General features: G+C 40.7%; 1 protein-coding gene across 1 annotated transcript; it reads right to left on the bottom strand.

Moving 5' to 3' along the window:
* Nucleotides 1-2,376: 2,376 nt before the first annotated feature.
* LOC139451120 (dynein heavy chain-like) lies at nucleotides 2,377-19,301 on the bottom strand. Its single transcript, XM_071232918.1, has 4 exons — nucleotides 19,269-19,301; nucleotides 19,037-19,058; nucleotides 9,629-9,948; nucleotides 2,377-2,796 (listed from the first exon to the last, which is right to left on the bottom strand). The coding sequence occupies exons 1-4, from the start codon at nucleotides 19,299-19,301 to the stop codon at nucleotides 2,377-2,379; spliced, it is 795 nt and encodes a 264-aa protein (XP_071089019.1).
* Between the last annotated feature and the right edge of the window lie 2,054 nt (nucleotides 19,302-21,355).

Below are 21,355 nucleotides of genomic sequence, written 5' to 3'. Positions count from 1 at the left end.
TTTTAATGTTATTTTACATATTTTTATCGGAAATGTTCACAGTGTGACTGATATATAACATCTTCTAAGACATTGAATCATAGTCTTAATGAAGCATCTAAATTATTGCCTGCCGCCTAGTTAACTCTGAATTAGAACTGCAAACATGCGTTGAAACAGTGCCCATGCAGAGATTCCTATAAAAGAATTTGTTGGTACCTTGGACCACCTCAACGCACTTGCTTTTGGACATAATCATATAACGTGAACATGAGAGAATTACCAGTCTCGCTTATCCGACGAAACATATTTCATTGGGAGTAAAAGGCAAAATAGCGATGAACATTACATGAATAGATGACTAAACAGGTCTCAATTAAATAAAGTTGAATTGTTCTCTTTTAGTTCCTGCCGTGTTGAAATAGTACTTTCGACAACGACAACAGTTGTGCTATACTCTGAAGCAACCCCACAAGCAGCGACTAATTCCAGAGTCAACAATAGTCGTAACTATTCGATGTTATTGAGAAACCGTCGTATGATAACAAACACATTCAGTCGTCATGAATACAGGGGCGATATAATTGGACCAGAGGTTTGTGATTTATCGACTAGTTACTCCTTTCGTGGGAAGGCCGCTGCTGTTTTAAAGCCTTCGTTCAACGCAATAAAGCTGGAATCTCATAAGAGAAAGTCAAATGTGTATAAGACCTAAAATGACTCGTATTTGGGGAGAATTAAAATGTCTGTTTGCTCCAAGAAAGTGCCGACCGCCGTCCTCTATTCTAAATACCACACATCAAACTGCAATCAACGAAATTGAGACTATATTTGTTCCCATAAGTTCCCGGAGAAATAAGTCAAATTTCATTTGAAATAACGTCTGGGGATTTTGTCTTCTTTGGGGATATTAATATATTGCATGGTCTGGTATCATTTGCTCAGATAATCCGAAATTAATCCTTTTATACGAGAAGCTCTACCAAAGACATTTTATACAATTAATTTCTTTGGGTAATGAATACCACCTGGATTTACTTGCCCTAAAAACGTAAAGTCTTATTATTTTTTACGAAAAGCATCCAGTGCACAATTTAGATTATTGATATTTTGGTGTATGAATAGTGACTCGATATTCAATGACTGAACTTTCTTAAATTGAAAAGAGGGTTTATATTCATTTCGAAAGACATTTTATTTAACCCTTTTTCTGATCAACCAACAGATTCCAATGAAGTGAACGAGCATCACTGAAGGGCGCATTCAAGATGATTCGGAAGCCGTAGCCTTCTGAAATTCTTGTTGGAATTCTGAAATCAACCAGAAACCAAAGCGTCTTCATTGTGTAAACATTACAGTAATACATATTGGACCTGAAGCAAAATAATAGTCGTGGAATATATTCAATAATCCAGAAGATCACTTGCATCATATCGCTTTGAAAATATACTTTCTCATTAAAAATGTATGTGATTATTTGAGTATGTTTTTGTTCATTTGTGTTTTAGCTTTCTTGTATTTGTTTATCTTTTTGTGTTATAATTTGCTCTTGGGTTTTGGTTGGTCTTTTTGGATGTTGTCATGAGTGCGGTGTGAGGAATTAGTCAAGACATGTATATACTGAAGTCTGCAGTAAACTGTTTTCAACTCACAAAGTCTTCACCCGTTTCTAAGATTTAGTTCCTAGGAACATATATGTCAGGTAGCCCATTGCTATTGCTAGATGTGTTCTACTTCATCTATGTATTCTGAGTCGTCTGTTTGTGATTGTTTACTTCTTCCTCTCGTCTTTGTCATATTTATGCATGTCATTCTATCAACATCAAGAAGAAGCCCAGAGCTTTTGTTTTCTTCGTTGAAACATTTTTGCACGAAAATGTACCTCGTCTTCCACAGGTTGCTGTTACAAAGTTTACATAGTACTGAAGAGAAGTATTTGGACGAGCATGTGTACCTTGTTTAATTCCCAAGGGCAGAGTGCCACATCGAAACTTACTCATAATGCTACGCTGAGATTTACTGAAAGCAAGGCTAACATACGTACGTAATTATCATTCTAATGTTAACCAGTCATGGTAATCTGAGGAAAGAATAGCACTTAGAAATCTGAACAAGAAATATTGCACAAATCAAAAACAGGTAACCCAGGGCTACTGAGCGAGGCAAACACTTTGGCAAATTGCACATAGCGTTCTCACATAATAACAGAAGTTGTAGAAGTAGCCGTATAGCAGTAGCCTTAGGGGCACTGATACTAGTCCTAATGCTGGCGGTAGGCTTTGTAGTGTGGTGGCGGAAGTAGCCGTAGTTGTAGTACAGGTAGAGGTTGCAGTAGAAGCTGTAGTCGTAGCAGTAATCGCAGTGGAATCATTGGTTGCCGTAGTAGTTGTAATAACCTTAGTAGCAGTAGAAGCTGTACTGCAGATGGTGGTAGTAGCAGTAGAAGCTGTACTGGAGAAGGTGGTAGTAGTAGTAGAAGCGGTAGAAGCTGTACTGGAGAAGGTGGTAGTAGCAGTAGAAGCTGTACTGGAGAAGGCGGTAGTAGCAGTAGAAGCTGTACTGGAGAAGGTAGTAGTAGTAGTAGAAGCAGTAGAAGCTGTAATGGAGAAGGTGGTAGTAGCAGTAGAAGCTGTACTGGAGAAGGTGGTAGTAGCAGTAGAAGCTGTACTGCAGATGGTGGTAGTAGCAGTAGAAGCTGTACTGGAGAAGGTGGTAGTAGCAGTAGAAGAAATAGTAGCTGTACTGCAGATGGTGGTAGTAGCAGTAGAAGCTGTACTGGAGAAGGTGGTAGTAGCAGTAGAAGCAGTAGTAGCTGTACTGCAGATGGTGGTAGTAGCAGTAGAAGTAGTCTTATTCATTACTCCAAGAAATTAACTGTACAAATGTCTTTGGTGGAGCTTCTCGAGTAATAGGAATAATTTGCGATTAACCGAGAAAATGATACCAAACCATGCAATTATTTTTGGTATTCGCAGGATGTCGACCTGATGCCAAACGAAATCCTAGTGCGGTACACTTTTCTGCTAAATCAGCTTAGCTGTTGTTGGTTTAACGGATTAAAACTGGGGGTGGGGGTGGGAGGGGGCTTCTAATGAGCCATTTAATTGGTAATATTACCCTTATTAATTAGTGTCAAATTGACATACAGACCGTCTGGATTCCTCATAGGCCGCATAATTACAACTACCACTACTGCTTCTTTTACTACAGCCACTGCGACAACATACTGCTACTACGGCGACAGTATATACTACATACTAAACTAACATTCAACAACCACGACAACCAGCACCACAACTACTGCTACTACTACTACTACTACTACTACAACAACATTGATACAAGTTAATATCTAGAACCACGACTACTAGTGCTACAACTAGAACAACTACCAAGACTACTCCTGTACATAAAGAGTCAGCTTGTCAAGTCAGTGTGTATTCAAGCAATATTATGGGGGACAGCGTTTTGTCCAGAAAACCTGCGACCATTTCGCTTTCACACAAGTATCAACACGCAAAAACTCAGACGTACCGTAAAGTCCGTTGTCATGTGAGATAATCGACTACGGTGTTCAAATTGGTTGGTGTGATTGTCCGTAGCAAACAATCAACATCCGCTATTAATATTAATCGTATCCGCTATCATGAATCCTTAGAATGGTATTAGCATGTGCAAAGTTGTAAACATGCCACATTTCAAAGAGTGAAAGTTCACAGGAACTTCGATATGCTCGCCTTTGTCAACACAAATAACGCTGATGTCATCTCCGGGGCACGATCTGACTGAAAGAAAAAATCAGATTGGAATACCTGCTGCGGTTCCAAAGGTGGCGACCGCCTCCGTGGTCTAGTGGTAGAGCGTCCGCCCGGTGAGCGGAAGGTCCGGGGTTCGATCCCCGACCGCGTCATACCAAAAGACGTTTAAAGATGGTATTTGTTGTTACCATGTCTGGCGCTCGGCATTAAGGGGCTGAACAAGGACTGGTCGGCTCGGAGTCAGTATACTGTGTCTGAGTGGGGTATTCATGTTAAACTGCGGCATGGTATCTCAGTGAGCTAGCACCATAAATCGGTATCAGTCCGGACTAGTACAAGCAGCCACACACACACACACATACGTACATGCACGTCGCTAGATAAGTGCAATAATCTTGGACGCGACGTTAAACCCCATTTCACCTCACCACCTCCAATGATTGAACTACGATTTATATCTGACATTGATGTCTTTTCAATTGCACTTGAAATGGTTCATCCTATTTGAATAGCTAAAAGTAAGACCTCACATCGAAATACCTGAACACTGCGAAAATACAAAAAGACAGGTGTAGTGACATTAATATTCACTCCGAAAGTCACTCCCATGACGAACTGGCTAAATGTATACACCTTACCAGTTTGAGTGTGTGTTTGTATGTTGATATTGTAATTAAAAATAATGAGAATAAACTGATGTACATCACTGTGTACACTCATTTAGATTATGTAATAAAACATCTAAATTGGTAAACACTGAAGTATCTACTATTTACTTTGGAGACGACCCCTCTTAATCCAGTTTAAGTAGACACCTGCATGGCTGATTTCAAGAACATTTCGCACGAGGTTCCAGTAGCGAACACGAGACACAGCTGAACGCTTGTTTGAAAGTGAATAATTTCAACTTTATTTCAATCGAGACAAACAACAGACATGGTATTTTGACGCCTGTGAGTCGAGACCCACTTTACTATGATTATTTACCATCACGATAGTTAATGAGTTATGTTCCCACGGTTCTAGACAAATCTATAACTTCAAGACGTGTGTTGTGATTTGTGAATAAAGCGACAAAACCCTTTCCATATCCAATAGAAATATCTGCATAAAGCAGAGTCGATTGTACTATTCCGACTATATCATGAGCATGTGTTTATGAATCACTATCAAATAGTGAGGATACCAGGCGTTCGCGAAAAGGTGAGCGTGGCCTGTCCCACCGGTGGCACCCGTCACAAACACATGCAAGGGCAAGTCAGTTGTTCACCTGAAAAAACACGGGAACATAGGGTACAAGTGAAAATAGGGAATTGCATCGAACAGCATGTTTGCCACTGATGCGTCAAGTTTGGAAATGTCCTCTACATGTCTACCATAAAACCTTTTGAAAGCCTTACTGAGGCCTTCAAGTTCCTTGATCATGTTGGTTATACCAAACGAAATATAAATAAGAAAAAATTCTCTCATACGCATGTGATATCATGTAATGCCTTAAGCGGACTATTAACAGACGTGGCCGAAACATTGCATGTTGTGCCTGAAATTTGGAAGGTGAACGAAGATACTGTATTTCAACGAATTTATTCATTCGAGCCCTCCTTTTGAGAACGTTTTCAAAGTCTGTCTACGAGTAACTAGGCATCAACGAATAATTTAGACGCACTATTATAATTTGTTTATATTTCATTTCGTTTGTCAAATAAATTAATACTTACCAGATATATTACAAGAGACGATATTTCACAGTCGCATGGAGAGCAAGAACAATACTGTCTATTTCATGAGCACCGAACGTGAAGATATTTTCTCGACATATATACATCGTTAACCTTTGAAATATATTGCAGGAAAGATGAAGCATGCCGTTATCATCTTCAGGTTAGTTGTCTTAGAGTCGCCGAAAGGGATTTTGATTCATACACGTATAAAAAAACGTTCTTACTTCACAGATCCCCACAATCGTGTTACACTTCTTCATGATCTAGTCAAACGTCGGAATGTGTCGGACATTGTAAAGTGGTTTGGTGGTCACGAGTTTGATCTTAATCTCCCAACATTGCCAGACGTGTCTCGAGTGGCAATCGATCCGGAAAGCTTGAGTCTGAATCTCGATTTGATAAGGATAGTGTTAAAATTGGAATGGCCATTCCTGTAATCTAACATGGGTGTTCCTTCCAGTATTATATATCTCTGATCTTCGGCCAATAAAAAAGTGTTCAATTGAGAAGCTTTATGTCACAAATGACGTCAAACGGTTGACAAGATAAAACCCTTGTTCAACGATCCTGTATTGTGTGTCATTCGTGTAAAGTTCTGTATTGTGAAGGGGGGGGGGACGTTTGATGTTTAACTACAACTAATCTGCTAAATGGAGAAACCTGATGTTGTAAATGACGTCAAACACAAACCTGAGTAGGACGATGTCTATTCAATTGCCCCCCCCCCCCCCCCCCCCCCCCCCCCATCCTTCAGCCAAGGAAATGATTGCTGAACCTGCTTTGTGCCCACTTGATTAATATAATCACCACGCATCCACGAAAAAACGTAGACTCATAAGACACCAACATCAAACCACCTTTCTTCCTAAAATATACCATGCGACTTGATGTTCCACATATATACAAAATTCGAATGCTGAGACAATGATGTGGTATGCACTTTCCAAAGGAGTAAGTCAGGGTGCTATCTCGCCCCTCTGTTGTTCTTCCTGACCATACACACGCCTTGCCTATAACGCTAATGATCAATGGACGTGTGTTGTAAATGCTGGTGTTTCATCTTTGCCAAAGGAGATATCTGAGATCCAGAAATCTAAAGTGTCCAGCTGATGTATTCTAGCTGGGGAAAGAAACGATGCCGTGGCTAGACTCTGCATTGTCATCAACAAAATGATGCGATGAGTATACAATTGTAATTATATAATTTGTAATTTTGTAATGTTATTTCAGTATTAAATTATGTTGTATGTTCCATGCCAGTGTAATTTGCAACCAACTATATGACTGTAGATGAAAGAGGCTATACCAGTTACAGTTGGTTAATGGATTATTTTATGTGAATACATCCGAAGCCCCGTGTATTTACCGTGATAATGCTGACAGGACCCTTGAATCAACGAGGTCGTGACTAGTTATTAAAGAATTCAGCCGAAGAACACCGGATCCGGTCTTTATTGGTGGATTCGTCCGCTACAATAATATATATATGAAGTGACAGTCGTTATAAGTCCGCCGTTGAATAACATAAAAAGAGTTTCTTTGAGCACAATGTATTAGGATTGTCAATAAATAATATTAAGCCAAAGACGTGGAAAAACAAAGCTACATGAAAGAGATCGTGAATATCACTAACGTATCTTCCTTTGAAGAAATCCTGTCATGTTGGCTTGAGCAAAACATAGGTCGAACAAGTTGATGCTTTCCTTTCGGTATCATGTGCCACAATTAATTAAGATGAACCTTTTACGGTGAAAGATTTAAAGAACAACTATTAAATGTGGTTGAGAGCAAGTAACGTGTAATAAGGAAAACCCCGTGTACAGATTATGTCTATACCAGTTTGTTGAAGAGTAGCCAAGACAAGTGGAGAATGGTGGTTACATTGGGGCTGAAGGTGGGAATGGTTGCTTGTGTTGTCAGTGTTTGGGTTAGTCGGGAAAGGAGTCGGATATGGATGCAAAAGGACAGCCTTGCTGATGAGGTAGAAGAACAGTTTTGTAGACGTTTTTATTGCAATGCTTGAATACCATGAGGTGAGGTGAAATGGGGTTTAACGCCGCGTCCAAGATTAGTGCACTTATATAGCGACGTGCATGCAAGGTTGGTGTGTGTGTGTGTGTGTGTGTGTGTGTGTGTGTGTGTGTGTGTGTGTGTGTGTGTGTGTGTGTGTGTCTGTCTGTCTGTCTGTCTGTCTGTCTGTCTGTCCGGACTGATGCCGATTTATAGTGCTAGCTCACTGAGATACCATGCTGCAATATAACATGAATACCCCACTCATACACAGTATACTGACTCCGAGCCGACCAGTCCTGGTTTTAGCCCCTAAATGCCAAGCGCACGACAGGGTAACATCAAATACCATCGTTTTTAACGTCTTTTAGGTATGACGCGGCCGGAGATCGAACACCGGACCTTCCGCTCTCCGGGCGGGCGCTCTACCACTAGACCAAAGAGGCTGAATACCATGAGAAAGGTTAGTTTCAAACACTTTGGAAGATATTTATATCATAAAATTCGAAATCTTAGTTCAATAATTTCCGCTTAGTATATTTTGGTTGAGGAAAGGAGCAAACAATTCATATGGAATGCAGACTTGGAGCACGATAAACTGGTTAGAGGAATGTAGTTCATGGATGATGAGAAGAGATGGTTTAATCAAGCAGTAAGCAATTAGGAAAATGAGATTTAGTTTTCTGTGCTCTTTGAAGCATACAACTGTTTTGAGTGAATGATTGAAGTATTTACGTGGTGCTTGGTTGGATAGTATGCTAACTGGATCTTCATTATTATGTGATAGAAAAATATGTTTCTCGGAATTGGCCCATCGTTTGCACAATAGGTATATAAGGTGGTCCTTTCTAAGAGATGACCAGTATGTAATACACAACTCTACTAACATGTCCAAATAGAGGAATGTATTACGGAGGCTACATATTTCTGTTTTAAAATAGTATTTCTTAGTCAGAATGAGCATGAACTCATGGGAAATAGAACACTTACAACGCGGTCTTGTATCTTTAAGATACATGTAGGTAACAACATACAAACATCTATACGATCGATGTAGTTATTTCGCTGTACTGACGCAATCGATGAGGACAAAATTAACGAACACCTTGATAAAATAACTCATTTCGCCCGTGTGATCATTCAGTGTCACCAATTTGGTTACACAATATAAGGAAAATTGCATCAAATTTAATCGTATATTTGTCTATGTGTCTTACATAGTTTAACAGTAGTTATTTTTCTCCCAAATGATTCAATTTTGACACTTTTCTTATCAAGTCGAGGAAACCGGCGTGACTGCAGACACAAGGTCCCTGGATCGAGAGCCACTAGAGACACGAGCGGCAATATGGTTATAGGACGATTAAGTTTCTTTTCAATCCAGTGACCAGCCACAGACCCACTCCGCCATGGCAAACTTACTCCGACGTTTCAGGAAATAATTAAGGAAGGCTAACAGCGCTGTCATGTTTGCCTCATGTGTCTTAATAAACTCAAAGTTAAGTCTGACAGTCCCTTTTAGTTCAGCACTTTTACAGTACGTATAGAATGTGAGAGCAGCTCAGATATACATACGTCGCTATACGAATATACATGTGTATGAGGAACAAAAAAAACATACTACGACACAGAGGATATATCTCTGGGTCCGTTGTACAAAGCGATCTTAGCGCTAAGGTGATCGGAATTCCCATACCTCAACATAGACCGAAGACAGTCGTTGTCTTGCACAACAGCACCTTGGTGAACCTTATTTTAGATTAGGTCGTAAATCGTATTGTCTAAACTGTTGCATTGATCAGTAATATCAAATAAGATAAGAGGAAATCTGCATGTCTTCCGTCTTTTTGAACGAGCTGCATCCTGCATTTACTGTCACTTCTCATTGTGCAGGTAATTGTGTTAGTCACTGTGTTTTTTCCTGCATTCAGAGATAAATATGAGTTCTTGAATTTACAATCTTGTAAATGCTTTCCAGTTTTTAACCGATCAAACTCATAGAGATATGAGATATATGGACTTCCACTGGAATTCAAAGTCGTTGTGTACATTCATTCAGCTGAAGAAGAAACGATGAAATCCAGGTTTGAATATACTTAGATATTAATCAATGCAATTACGATAATTGCGAAACATGACATATGTCACTACTGTCACTACCTGTACAGCTTCTACTCCTCCTCCTACCACCATCTCCAGTAGAGCTTCTACTGCAACTACCACCATCTCCAGTAGAGCTTCTACTGCAACTACCACCATCTCCAGTAGAGCTTCTACTGCAACTACCACCATCTCCAGTAGAGCTTCTACTGCAACTACCACCATCTCCAGTAGAGCTTCTACTGCTAGTACCACCATCTCCAGTAGAGCTTCTACTGCAACTACCACCATCTCCAGTAGAGCTTCTACTGCAACTACCACCATCTCCAGTAGAGCTTCTACTGCTAGTACCACCATCTCCAGTAGAGCTTCTACTGCAACTACACACAGGGTACATAAACAGGTACGGTGTTCACATTCATGACACACCGGTAGGGTGTTCACACTCAACCTGTTTGGTCTGGGAAGCACGAACGTACTCACAAAACACATAACAGATATCCAAAACGAGGGTTTAAACTAGCATAAGATACTTCTCTGTATAGTTGTATGAAAACGAATTTGGACCTTGTCAGGTCTAACGGCCATTGGCAGTTATCAGAGTGAGTATTTCCCGTGTAAGCAGGACAAGGTATCTTAACTCGATAACATCCGATTACCAAGGATATCAAAACGCTCTTTAATTTAATTTAATTTAATTTCAACTGTATCAAAATCAACGGTGTGCAGAAAGTAGGAAATGCAGATGTGAAAGTGTAAAATGCCACACTTAAATTGAATAATTCAAATAGGTTTCATGATTGCAGCCACGTAAAAATAGTTATTAGATATGTTCCTTTGTCAAAATTTTCACATAATACACCCACGTGTTAAGATTACTGAAATATGTTAATGCTTGGACGTCCAGACGGAAGCATTCCATTTGAATCAAATTACTGAATCACCCATCCTCCAGAAAGACTTATGCAAACGATGTTGCAATTCCGAGAAACACAATTTTATACCATGGACTAATCAAGATATGTTCAGCATAATCTAAGCATCATGCAAAGATTTCAATCATCTTCCCAATACAGTTCCATTCTTTAAAGAAAGATAAGTAAATTATCTTCATGGGTATATAAACGTCGTCAACTTCTCAAAACACAGAAAAGGCAATCTCATTCTCCTTACTCATAACAACTTGATGCAATTCTCATCGTATTTAGCCATTCACTTCACCATGTAGTTCATCCCCCGTTACATTCTCCGCTTCTTGGTTTGCAGCGCTCCAAGCCTGCACTCCATATAAATGGGATTCTCCTTTCCTAAACCAAAATATACAAAGCAGAAATTATTACACTAAGATATCGAATCTTATGAACGTCTTGATACTCCCAACCCATCGTGATTCTAACCAACCGTTCTCATGGTATTCGATCAATACCTTAAAACGTTCACAAAATGTTCATCCCATCTCATCAAGACAGTAACCCATCAAGTCACACATTGCACACATAAGGGTTGTCCTTATTACACATTACTAGCTCTAAACCAAATTTTATAATTGCTCTTTAAATATATCTCTGTAAATTGCTCGTCTTAAAGTGCAAGTAACCTGACAAAAACGTATTGTAATTTTCTTGCAAATATCAATTTTCCCAGATGCATTAAGTCAATTCACGAGAGAAATAATTCATAACATTCAAAGAAAGTATTTAATCCAGATCCGTAATCGGATTCCAAAATAAAACTACTTTGGGGGCGTGGCTTAAAAAATGCCCTGCGGAGCTTGACATTAGTTTTTATTGCCCGATATGTGGACTCGGTTGTAGCGTCTATCGACTATAGAATCTTTTTTTTCTGTTTAGGGGACGATTTCGCCTCACACGTTTTAGGTGTCTCGAGGTTTTCAACTGTGTACATCACTATCCCACATGACAAACGTAAGGGAAAACTTCATTCCTTGATCCATTGATCTTTTGAAACGAAACGTGGCGAGCAAAGATACAGTTACATATGTATCTTCAGAGATTCAGGTCAATTTATCAAAAATGAAAGCAAATGCCATCTGAAGTTTATTGAGAAATAAAGGAGACGACCACTTCATCTGTTTCATATTTATTTTATGTACAAAGATTCAGACCGACAAAACACTCCTCACCTGACTGTACAACAAGAGATATGACTTCAACTTCCCAAAAGTCAACTTTCCCTTTATGCCGAACAATATTCCTGCAGCTCTAGCCCTTGGTGTTTACATTTCACAACATTTGAGTAAAAATCGAAAATGCTCTTTCTACCAAGATTGCAGAGAGCGTGATACGACTCTTGCTCAGAAGATGTTTCGTCAAGGTTACAAAAGGCCACAGTAATCCTTTCGAAACGTTTTATGGTCGCCACGTGGACGACGTTTCCAAATTTGACGCATCAGGGACAAAATTGATGTCCGATGCAATTTCTTATTTTGATTTATAGCATATGCCCCGTGTTTTCAGGTGAACAAATTACTTGCCTTTGCATGTGTTTGTTACCGTTGCCACTGGTGGGGCAGGATACACTCACCTTTTCGCAAACACCTGGTACCATTACTATTTGATAGTGATTCATAAACATGTGCCCATGATGTAGTCGGAATCGTACAATTCCTTACAAATAAGGAAGGAGTTTCGTCGCTTTAATTTACGCTATTTCCGTTTTTCAAATATAATTTTGGTGAAGCATTTGTTATAAGATATGGCCTAAAGTATCAATGTCTGTCAAGTTACTAAACTGACGGCCAAATGAAACTTTACGAAAGACAGATGCATGAAGTAAAATGTATTGAAAAGATCAAAACCTCAACGAAATCAACGTTTAAAATGACACTCATACAGCATACGATGTTGGCATAACAGTTGCCTGAATTTAGGTAGGATAGCAAAAACAAGGTTTCAGCGTAAGGGACAAAGGGCACACGCATCTTAAGACGCGCAAGTTCAATAACACGTCACATTATTAGCTTGTGTGTCCAGACCCTGCTACAAGACGCACAGAAAAAGTCAGTCGTCTGATGACATCAAGAGGGACACGTCGCCATTCTTTTTTGGATGGCCTGGATCAATTTTGTTGGTTGGCTGAAGGGTGTGGTCGCTGTCGGAAACGATGATCCGTGACGTCCAAGAGGTGTTCTGTGGGGGATATGTCTGGGGTGTGTGAAGGCCTGGCGTTGTCATGCTGAGAATGGACCCTACGTGCTACGTGGCAGGTTTTGCAGAACTGGTAGGACAATCGGACGAAGAAAGTCATCCATGTAATGCCGAGGTGTCAAATGACCATTAACGATGACCAGTGGTGGTGGCGATGACCCACACATTCCTTCAGAGAGCATGCGAAGTACCGTTCTTCATTTGTTGTTTGTTACCCGAGGTCTGCCTGATCTTGGCCTGTCTGATGCCTGCCCTGCCTGGCTGTTTACGTTGCATCAGGTTAGTTAATCATTACGGGAGCAACCAGCAGTTCTAGCAATGTGGGCATGGGTGGCTCCCATCTGTATCATACCCAGGGTCCGCTCGCGATGTCGGGGTGTCAGTCCTGGATTTATGTAGTGTTTTTTTATCAGTGTGAGTGTCTGACATGCCGTCCGTATCGTTTACATGTCCATATTGCACGTGTAGTTTCGGCTGCCAAAGGGGCATGTGTTTTTCACATACAAAATAAAAACGTGCTGTGGACGTGTGTCACTTTCTTCATAGAGCATTGTTGTGTTAGGACGATGTATTTTGCATTACTTTACTTTGAACTTGTGTTTTTAAACTTTTGCAATTTAATTTTCAAAGTGGTTAAATTTCTTTTGGCCGTCCGTGTATGTTGAGTTGACTTGTGCTGCGACCTAAGGAGTCGTCCTGTAAAGTCTGAGACCCCTACGACGATTTGACATTTTTGGTCGAAAATACGGCTCGGATGTGAAAGATGTCGCAGCGCATTGAAACTTTGCATGCGGGTAGACCTTGACCTCGAGGCCACGTTTTCACCGTCCTTGACCCCCAATCACCTCTGTGAGCGGAGCTATGGGCCATAAATGCTAACCCTAACACAAGCTCCAAATCGAAAAATGTTTGGTTCACGGTGTGATCAAGAGTGAAAATTTGGGGGACATTAGCTTTTGAATATGATCTATCCATTTCTACCAAGTTCTACCAACCCATTTGACTTGTGCTTATTCGACGCAAGGAAGGTACGTAAGTGATATTTAGGATCTCTTTCATATAAGTTTGCTCATTCATTTCTTGCCTAATATTATTTCTTTCTAATCTAAATACAACGTAGTTAAAACTAACTCTTCTCATGTCATTCAACTGTTAACTTATAAAGACTGTCAACTTATATGTATATTATGCTCTTTTCCCAGACGGAAATAGACTAAGACGAAAAATGTAGTGTAACCTTTTGAAATTTGGTGCTTGATGCAATAAGACAAAGTATATACTCAATACATTATGCTGCTGATACCACGTCTAGCCACAGCATCATTTCTTTTCCACGATAGAATATCAGCTGGACACCTAAGATCTCTGCGTCTCAAATCTCTCCTTTGTCAAAGATGAAACACCAGCATTTACAACACACGTTCATTGAACTCTGGTGTTACAAGCATGACGAATGAAGAACAATAGATGGACGAGGTAGCACCTGGCTCGTACCTGCATGCTTCTCGCAGAGTGGGTTCCCAAGCCCTCAGGTCTGTTTGTATAGAACATCACAGTGGCAAGAAGGAAGGGTGATCGTGGCGTCTTGGAGAGTCTAGAATCGTGGATGCGTGGTGATTACGTTAATCAAGTGCGTACACAGAATGTTGGGCAACCATTTCCTTGGCTGAAGGATGGGGGTGGGATAGAGAACTAATGGTTTATATTGTTTCGTGTTTGACGTCAGTTATCACGTCAGGTTTCTCCATTTAGAAGATTAGCCGTTGTAGCTAAATATCAGACATTTCAGTTTGGCAATATAGAAAATTACACAGATGAACACTTAAAACAGGCTCGTTGAACTAAGATATAATCTTTGACGTTTGACGTAAAATTGCGACATAGGCTACTTAGTTGAGCCTTTTTGAGAAAAACAAGACATAAATCTAGATATATCTCAAACACAACTCCATATTTCTATTTTCATCAGAATATACAAACGACATTGTATATAGAAAATGTATTTTCAAACCCAAACCAGTAAGTGGGTTAGTGAGGTAGGTTTAACGCCGATTTTAACAGTATTCCAATTCCACCACCGCGTATCAGCTTTGTGTGGGAGGAAAGCCCGAAGTGATGCAGGTCTCAGACGTTTACCACTATGGTGAAACCCACCAGCACGAGCATGGTGCAGACAAACCTAGAAACATGAACAGGGCGATCCGGGATTCGAACCCAAAATCATAGATTTCTGGAGCCACTCTGCACAGGGAATTGCGGCGCCTTAGACGACTGGGCTACCTTGCCCCCGAAACCATTAAGATAAATACATGAGGTGCGTATCAAAATATTCACACCAAAGCAGTCAACACAAGATACTGATGGATAATAGTAACTCAAATCAATAACATAATTACTCATTTTGCTAATACAATATCACTATCACCGATACGGTATCAACATATCAGTAAACTTGAATCACACGCAAAGGTGTATACCTCTGTGTTTTATATTGCAGGATCAAAATTTTATTGTGACACCAGTTCCTTGTCAGATCCACTGACAATAATCTGACAACAATCAGACAAGGCCTTATTGAATACTGCCAGAGAAAACATGAGACACGAGTTATTAATCAAGCGGATCTTGAAAACTTCAAAAGATATATTTTTTATGAAATCTCAGACCAGGGCAATTTTATCAAGTTTTAAAGCATTCTATTTTTCTATACTTTTCGTGAAAGAAAAATGCGATCTCCAATTGACAGGGTTTTTGTTTCCATGAAAGGAGTTCTGAAATTGAATATTATTATTTATTTGTAATGTGATAAATTTATTAAAACAGAAAGTAACTCTACTAAACAATATTCAGAATGCAGGTTTCATGATATGTCCAATTTGAGGAAAGGGATCACGACATGTGGTTCGTATCGCAGTGAGTAGTAATTGTGCCACTCTCCCAGCTGATCTTTTTGTTTGGGCATACAAATGGATTTTGTAAACGTTAGTTTTCCGTTAACTCCCCATAGAACGTGTTTCGTCTGATAATCGAGACTGGTTATTCTCTGGCTTTGAAAGTCTACATTTCAACAGTGCCAAGATAAATGAGTATCTCCACCTTATGTATCCACAAAATTTGGAAATCAAGGAAACAACTGAGACACTATATCAATTGTGGTATGTGGATCTATGCATAAACATTGAACATGATGGCAACCTCTGTACCAAGCAGTGTGACAAGAGGGGGATTTACATCTGTCGAAAAAATTGCTTTAGCTCAAGCATATGGCGTTCATATTTCCCAGTTGCTCAGGTACATAATATTTCAATCCAAGTTTAATAATCAAAGGCCTGGTTACATCATTCCAGAAATGGTATGGGGTACATTTAGAGGAATTTACTGAATGTGACACGTTGCTTGTCAACATCAAACAATGCCGATTGACGTTAAACTCTCTCACTCAACATGATGCGCAGTGCTATCCCATGATATGGCCTCTGCGGGATGTGTTCACACATCCCAACCCGCTGTCACGTACTATGACCTCTACTCGCTGGCACTTAGTGTGTCCTCTACTCGCTGACACGTAGTATGACCTCTCCTCGCTGGCACGTAGTATGACCTCTCCTCGCTGGCACGTAGTATGACCTCTCCTCGCTGGCACGTAGTATGACCTCTCATCGCTGGCACGTACTATGGCCTCTACTCGCTGGCATGTAGTATGACCTCTCCTCGCTGGCACGTAGTATAACCTCTACTCGCTGGCATGTAGTATAACCTCTCCCCGCTGGCACTTAGTATGACATCTACTCGCTAGCACGTACTATGACCTCTACTCGCCGACACGTACTATGACCTCTACTCGCTGGCACGTAGTATGACCTCTACTCGCTGGCACTTAGTATGACCTCTTCTCGCTGGCACGTAGTATGACCTCTACTCGCTGGCACTTAGTATGACCTCTCCTCGCTGGCACGTAGTATAACCTCTACTCGCTGGCATGTAGTATAACCTCTCCTCGCTGGCACTTAGTATGACCTCTACTCGCTGGCACGTACTATGACCTCTACTCGCCGACACGTACTATGACCTCTACTCGCTGGCACTTAGTATGACCTCTACTCGCTGACACGTACTATGACCTCTACTCGTTGGCATGTAGTATGACCTCTACTCTCTGGCACTTAGTATGACCTCTACTCGCTAGCACATAGTATGACCTCTACTCGCTGGCACATATTATGACCTCTACTCGCTAGCACGTACTGACATCTACTAGGTGGCACGTACTATGACCTCTACTCGCTGGCACGAAGTATGACCTCTACTCGATGGCGCGTAGTATGACCTCTACTCGATGGCACGTAGTATGACCTCTCCTCCCTGGCACATAGTATGACCTCTCCTCGCTGGCACGTAGTATGACCTCTCCTTGCTGGCACGTAGTATGACCTCTCCTCGCTGGCACGTAGTATAACCTCTACTCGCTTGCACTTAGTATGACCTCTACTCGCTAGCACGTACTATGACCTCTACTCGCCGACACGTACTATGACCTCTACTCGCTGGCACGTAGTATGACCTCTACTCGCTGACACGTACTATGACCTCTACTCGCTGACACGTACTATGACCTCTACTCGCTGGCACTTAGTATGACCTCTACTCGCTGGCACTTAGTATGCCCTCTACTCGCTGGCACATATTATGACCTCTACTCGCTAGCACGTACTGACATCTACTAGGTGGCACGTACTATGACCTCTACTCGCTGGCACGAAGTATGACCTCTACTCGATGGCGCGTAGTATGACCTCTACTCGCTGGCACATATTATGACCTCTACTCGCTAGCACGTACTATGACCTCTACTCGCTGGCACGTACTATGACCTCTACTCGCTGGCACGTACTATGACCTCTACTCGCTGGCACGTACTATGACCTCTACTAGCTGGCACGTACTATGACCTCTACTCGCTGGCGCGTAGTATGACCTCTACAGAGGGTGTTCACGCATACCTACTCTCTAGCACGTACTAGGACCGTGTGGATCGGCAGGTCAGGCTTGATGACGTGTTTGGCAGCGTTGTGTCGAACCCCGATGACGTGGATCATTGCTCGTGATAGTGATCACTGGATTGTCTGGTCCAGCCTCGACTGTTTCCTGACCGCCGTCGAATGACAGATGTGTTGTATATTGAAAACTGTGAGTGGTGGAAGCACCCGGTAGAACAGAACATGCTTGTCCAAACATCTGTCATCAATCAGTTTCAATTATCCATTCATATAATTTTCACCACAATTTTGCCTTTTACGCCCAACTGAATTTGTTTTCGCAGGTAATCGAGACTGAATATTCTTTGGCGTTGTTAATTTGAAATTACATACTTTAAATGTCATTATTCTTTACACGAATAAGATTGAAAAGTTTGACATATTCCTTAAACAATTTGTGACTACAGCCACAAAGTCCCCTCTATAGATAGCCACTACAGATACCTCCGGCAATGTTGGGAGATTAACAAGAAACATGTGTCCACCTATCCAGCCGCTTCGATACGTCAGGCAAAGTCAGGAGGAAAACTAACAATAATGTGAAGGTCTGTGAAGGAAATGTTATCACGTGCATGTGTATGAATGAAAAGCCTTAACTTTTAATCAAAGGTAAGTGCGTGAGGATTTAAAAGGCATGTTCCTCTTTCTAATATTATTTCAAAAGCTAGAAGATGTAAAACGTCAACGCCTGAAAATAACCAGTCTCGATTGTCCGACGAAACAGATTTGAAATATTTTATCTGTTTAGCAATTGAAAAAAATAATCTGAAACACACTTTTAATAACACGTCTGAATTAATAGCTGATTGCTAGTCAAGTATATATTGAACTAGCTTTTAAAACGTTCTCATGAAGAGATTCGTATAAATGAATTTGTGGAAATATAGAAGGCAGGTTGGACAGCTTGGGAATGGCCAGCAGTCCGAACTTGACCACATAGGCGGGATCAAGTTACAAGAACAAACTTCATATCATTGGAATGCTCTGGATGAGATCAAAAGGATCTGGTTTATGTCCCAATGTGAAATTATGTTTTACTTCAGAAACAGCGTGAAGAATTAACGTTTTTCACAAATATTACTTCATTTGTATTATGTACTTCAGAAATATCACTCAGCTGTCATTTGGCATTAACAAATCTGCATTTGAGTTGAAACATTAGGCTCTGTGGTAAATCAGTCCATTTAGCAGTGAGAGCAAATCCCGTGGTCTGACAGATGGGGGATTGATATATAGACAGCCAACAAATCATTCCACAAACTCACCTGGCTTGAAGATCCTGATGAGCTGCAAAGGGAAACCATCAGTTGATTTGTTATACGTTTATTATTAGTAGTATGATACAGCACAATAGTGTGACACTTCAGTTCATGAAAATCAGCCTCACAAGTATGATATTGCAACCACCAAGTACCCAGCATACACTGCAGGGTGGACATTTGTATATGATACGCACTCTGGCAATACGATCTTGTCCAATACGTTGTGTCCTTGTACCGAGTCAACCTCCTTTGTCCGGAAACCGCTCATTCTGGACATTTGCTGATGGAAAGGTTTTTGTATTCACGAGGCGGACGTATTATATGACACCAACATTATTATGTTTCTACGGGTGTCAACTGCTCACCCTTATTCCAGGCTACCTGTTGTCCAATACTCGCATCAGTTGATCCATCCTCGTACACCAAGCTGACACGCCGTGATGTAACTGAAATTCACTCGTGAATCATTGGACGACTTTAGACAAACAAACTGAATCGTTGTTCGCTGTTTGTCATTAAAGACATAGAATTGCGTTCCTGCGAACCCTGTTCGCTGATATTTTTCATTAAAAATTAAATCCGGACGATTACATAGAGAACTGTGTTGTCCGTATTATAGAGGTTTCTCTGTACAGACAATTGTCTCATAATAGTTTAACCTCTTTGTTCAGGTGAATTTGATATAAACAAGAGTGACTAAGTATAGTTTTACGCCGCTTTTAGGAACATTCCAACAATATCACGGCAGGGGACAGCGTGTTGGGAATCGAACCCGGGTCTTCGGCGTGACGAGCGAACGCTTTAACCACTAGGCTACCACCTCGATAACTAACAAGAAGGTTAATAAAAAATGAGTTCATGCATTTTGCACTTTACCTGTCAAAATGCAATACACTTGTACAGCTGTGACGTTGGGGAAGCGTAGTGGTTAGAGTGTTCGCGCTTCCCAACATATGACAATATGGAGCCCCTTTTTCTGGTGTTTCCCCCGTAATACTGCGGTCATATATCTAAAGGCGGCGTAAAGCCATACTCACCCACTCATTTTACGGTTGATGTATAATGTACATGCTTGTATGATCAAACATGAAGATCCGGGTTAGAATAGGTCTCCAAAAACCCATGCTTGTCGTAAAAGGCGACTATGTATGTCGTAAGACGAGACTAACGGGGTCGGGTGGTGAGGCTCTCTGACTTGGTTAATTCTTGATGCTCATGATATCAATCACTGGAATGCCTTGTCCCGACTCGATTATTTACAGACAGTAGGTGGAATATTGCTGAGTGCGGCGTTTAACAACAAACAAACAAACAACGAACACACATTGATAAAAGGAGTGATTTCCAGTTCCGAAACAGATGGCAAAGGGACCTCTGTGTCAGGACTTGTGTAGACAAAAGGTGCACACGTTCGCCATGTGGTATTTATCGATAAGTTCTTGATGAAATCAAATGCTAGTAATTTCTATTTTAAACAGATTATATTTTAACACTGTCATGTTAGTTTAGAGCATCGCTATTTTCTACCATATAAAAACAATGGTTTATATTTCTGATGGTGTGTTGTAATACGATTTTGTTTTGTATCCAGTTCATAGTTTCTTTTCTCATTTCATTTGTCGGTTTCAGTTGTAGGACAGATGTGCTGAGCGTCTTTTATTTTTACGCTTTACAAAAAGAAAACATTTCGGTGTCTAATCCATCTTAAAAAGTTGTGTAAGAGTCGTTGTGCATACTGTTGTAACCAATTACATTGTGTAGTTTGTTGTCATCTGATGGAACTTTCCATTCCCATTTGTTTATGTCATGCCCGTGTTTCTTCATGTACATATTAGTTTTGCTGCATTTGTAGCGTTGAAGCATGAGGTAACACATTGTACACTCCCGCCACTTATTCCCTGTGAGAACAAGTAGAAGAGACATTTCTAATTTGCTACTTTTTCACCCCCTTCTCCTTGCAGTAATATTTGTGTTGGCCTGACAGTATTTCCTTTTCAAGGATATTTGTTTTACACTGGTGTATATTTCTGAATGGGTGACAGGTAATGATATTTCCGTACTTAACCCCAAGTGTATTTACAAACGTCACACCTGTTGCCGAGTAGTGTGTGTAAGCAATTACATTAGATCTCCAATAAGTGTTTTTCCGCTTCTTCCGACTGGATGGGAGAGTACTTCCCTGCAACTGCAACTGCAACTGCACACCTTCGGCTCCTCAGTCACCATTACACTACAGAAAGACTCACACATCATAAACCATTGGTGGGTTGGTGTTCCACACTACCAACAATAGCCAGTCTTTAAAATCCCACATGTAACCTT

This window comes from Haliotis cracherodii, unplaced genomic scaffold, assembly GCF_022045235.1.
Source record: "Haliotis cracherodii isolate W230 unplaced genomic scaffold, xgHalCrac1.p SCAF_8, whole genome shotgun sequence".
NCBI classification, from domain to species: Eukaryota; Metazoa; Mollusca; class Gastropoda; order Lepetellida; family Haliotidae; genus Haliotis; species Haliotis cracherodii.
This window is presented reverse-complemented; position numbering and strand designations above follow the sequence as displayed.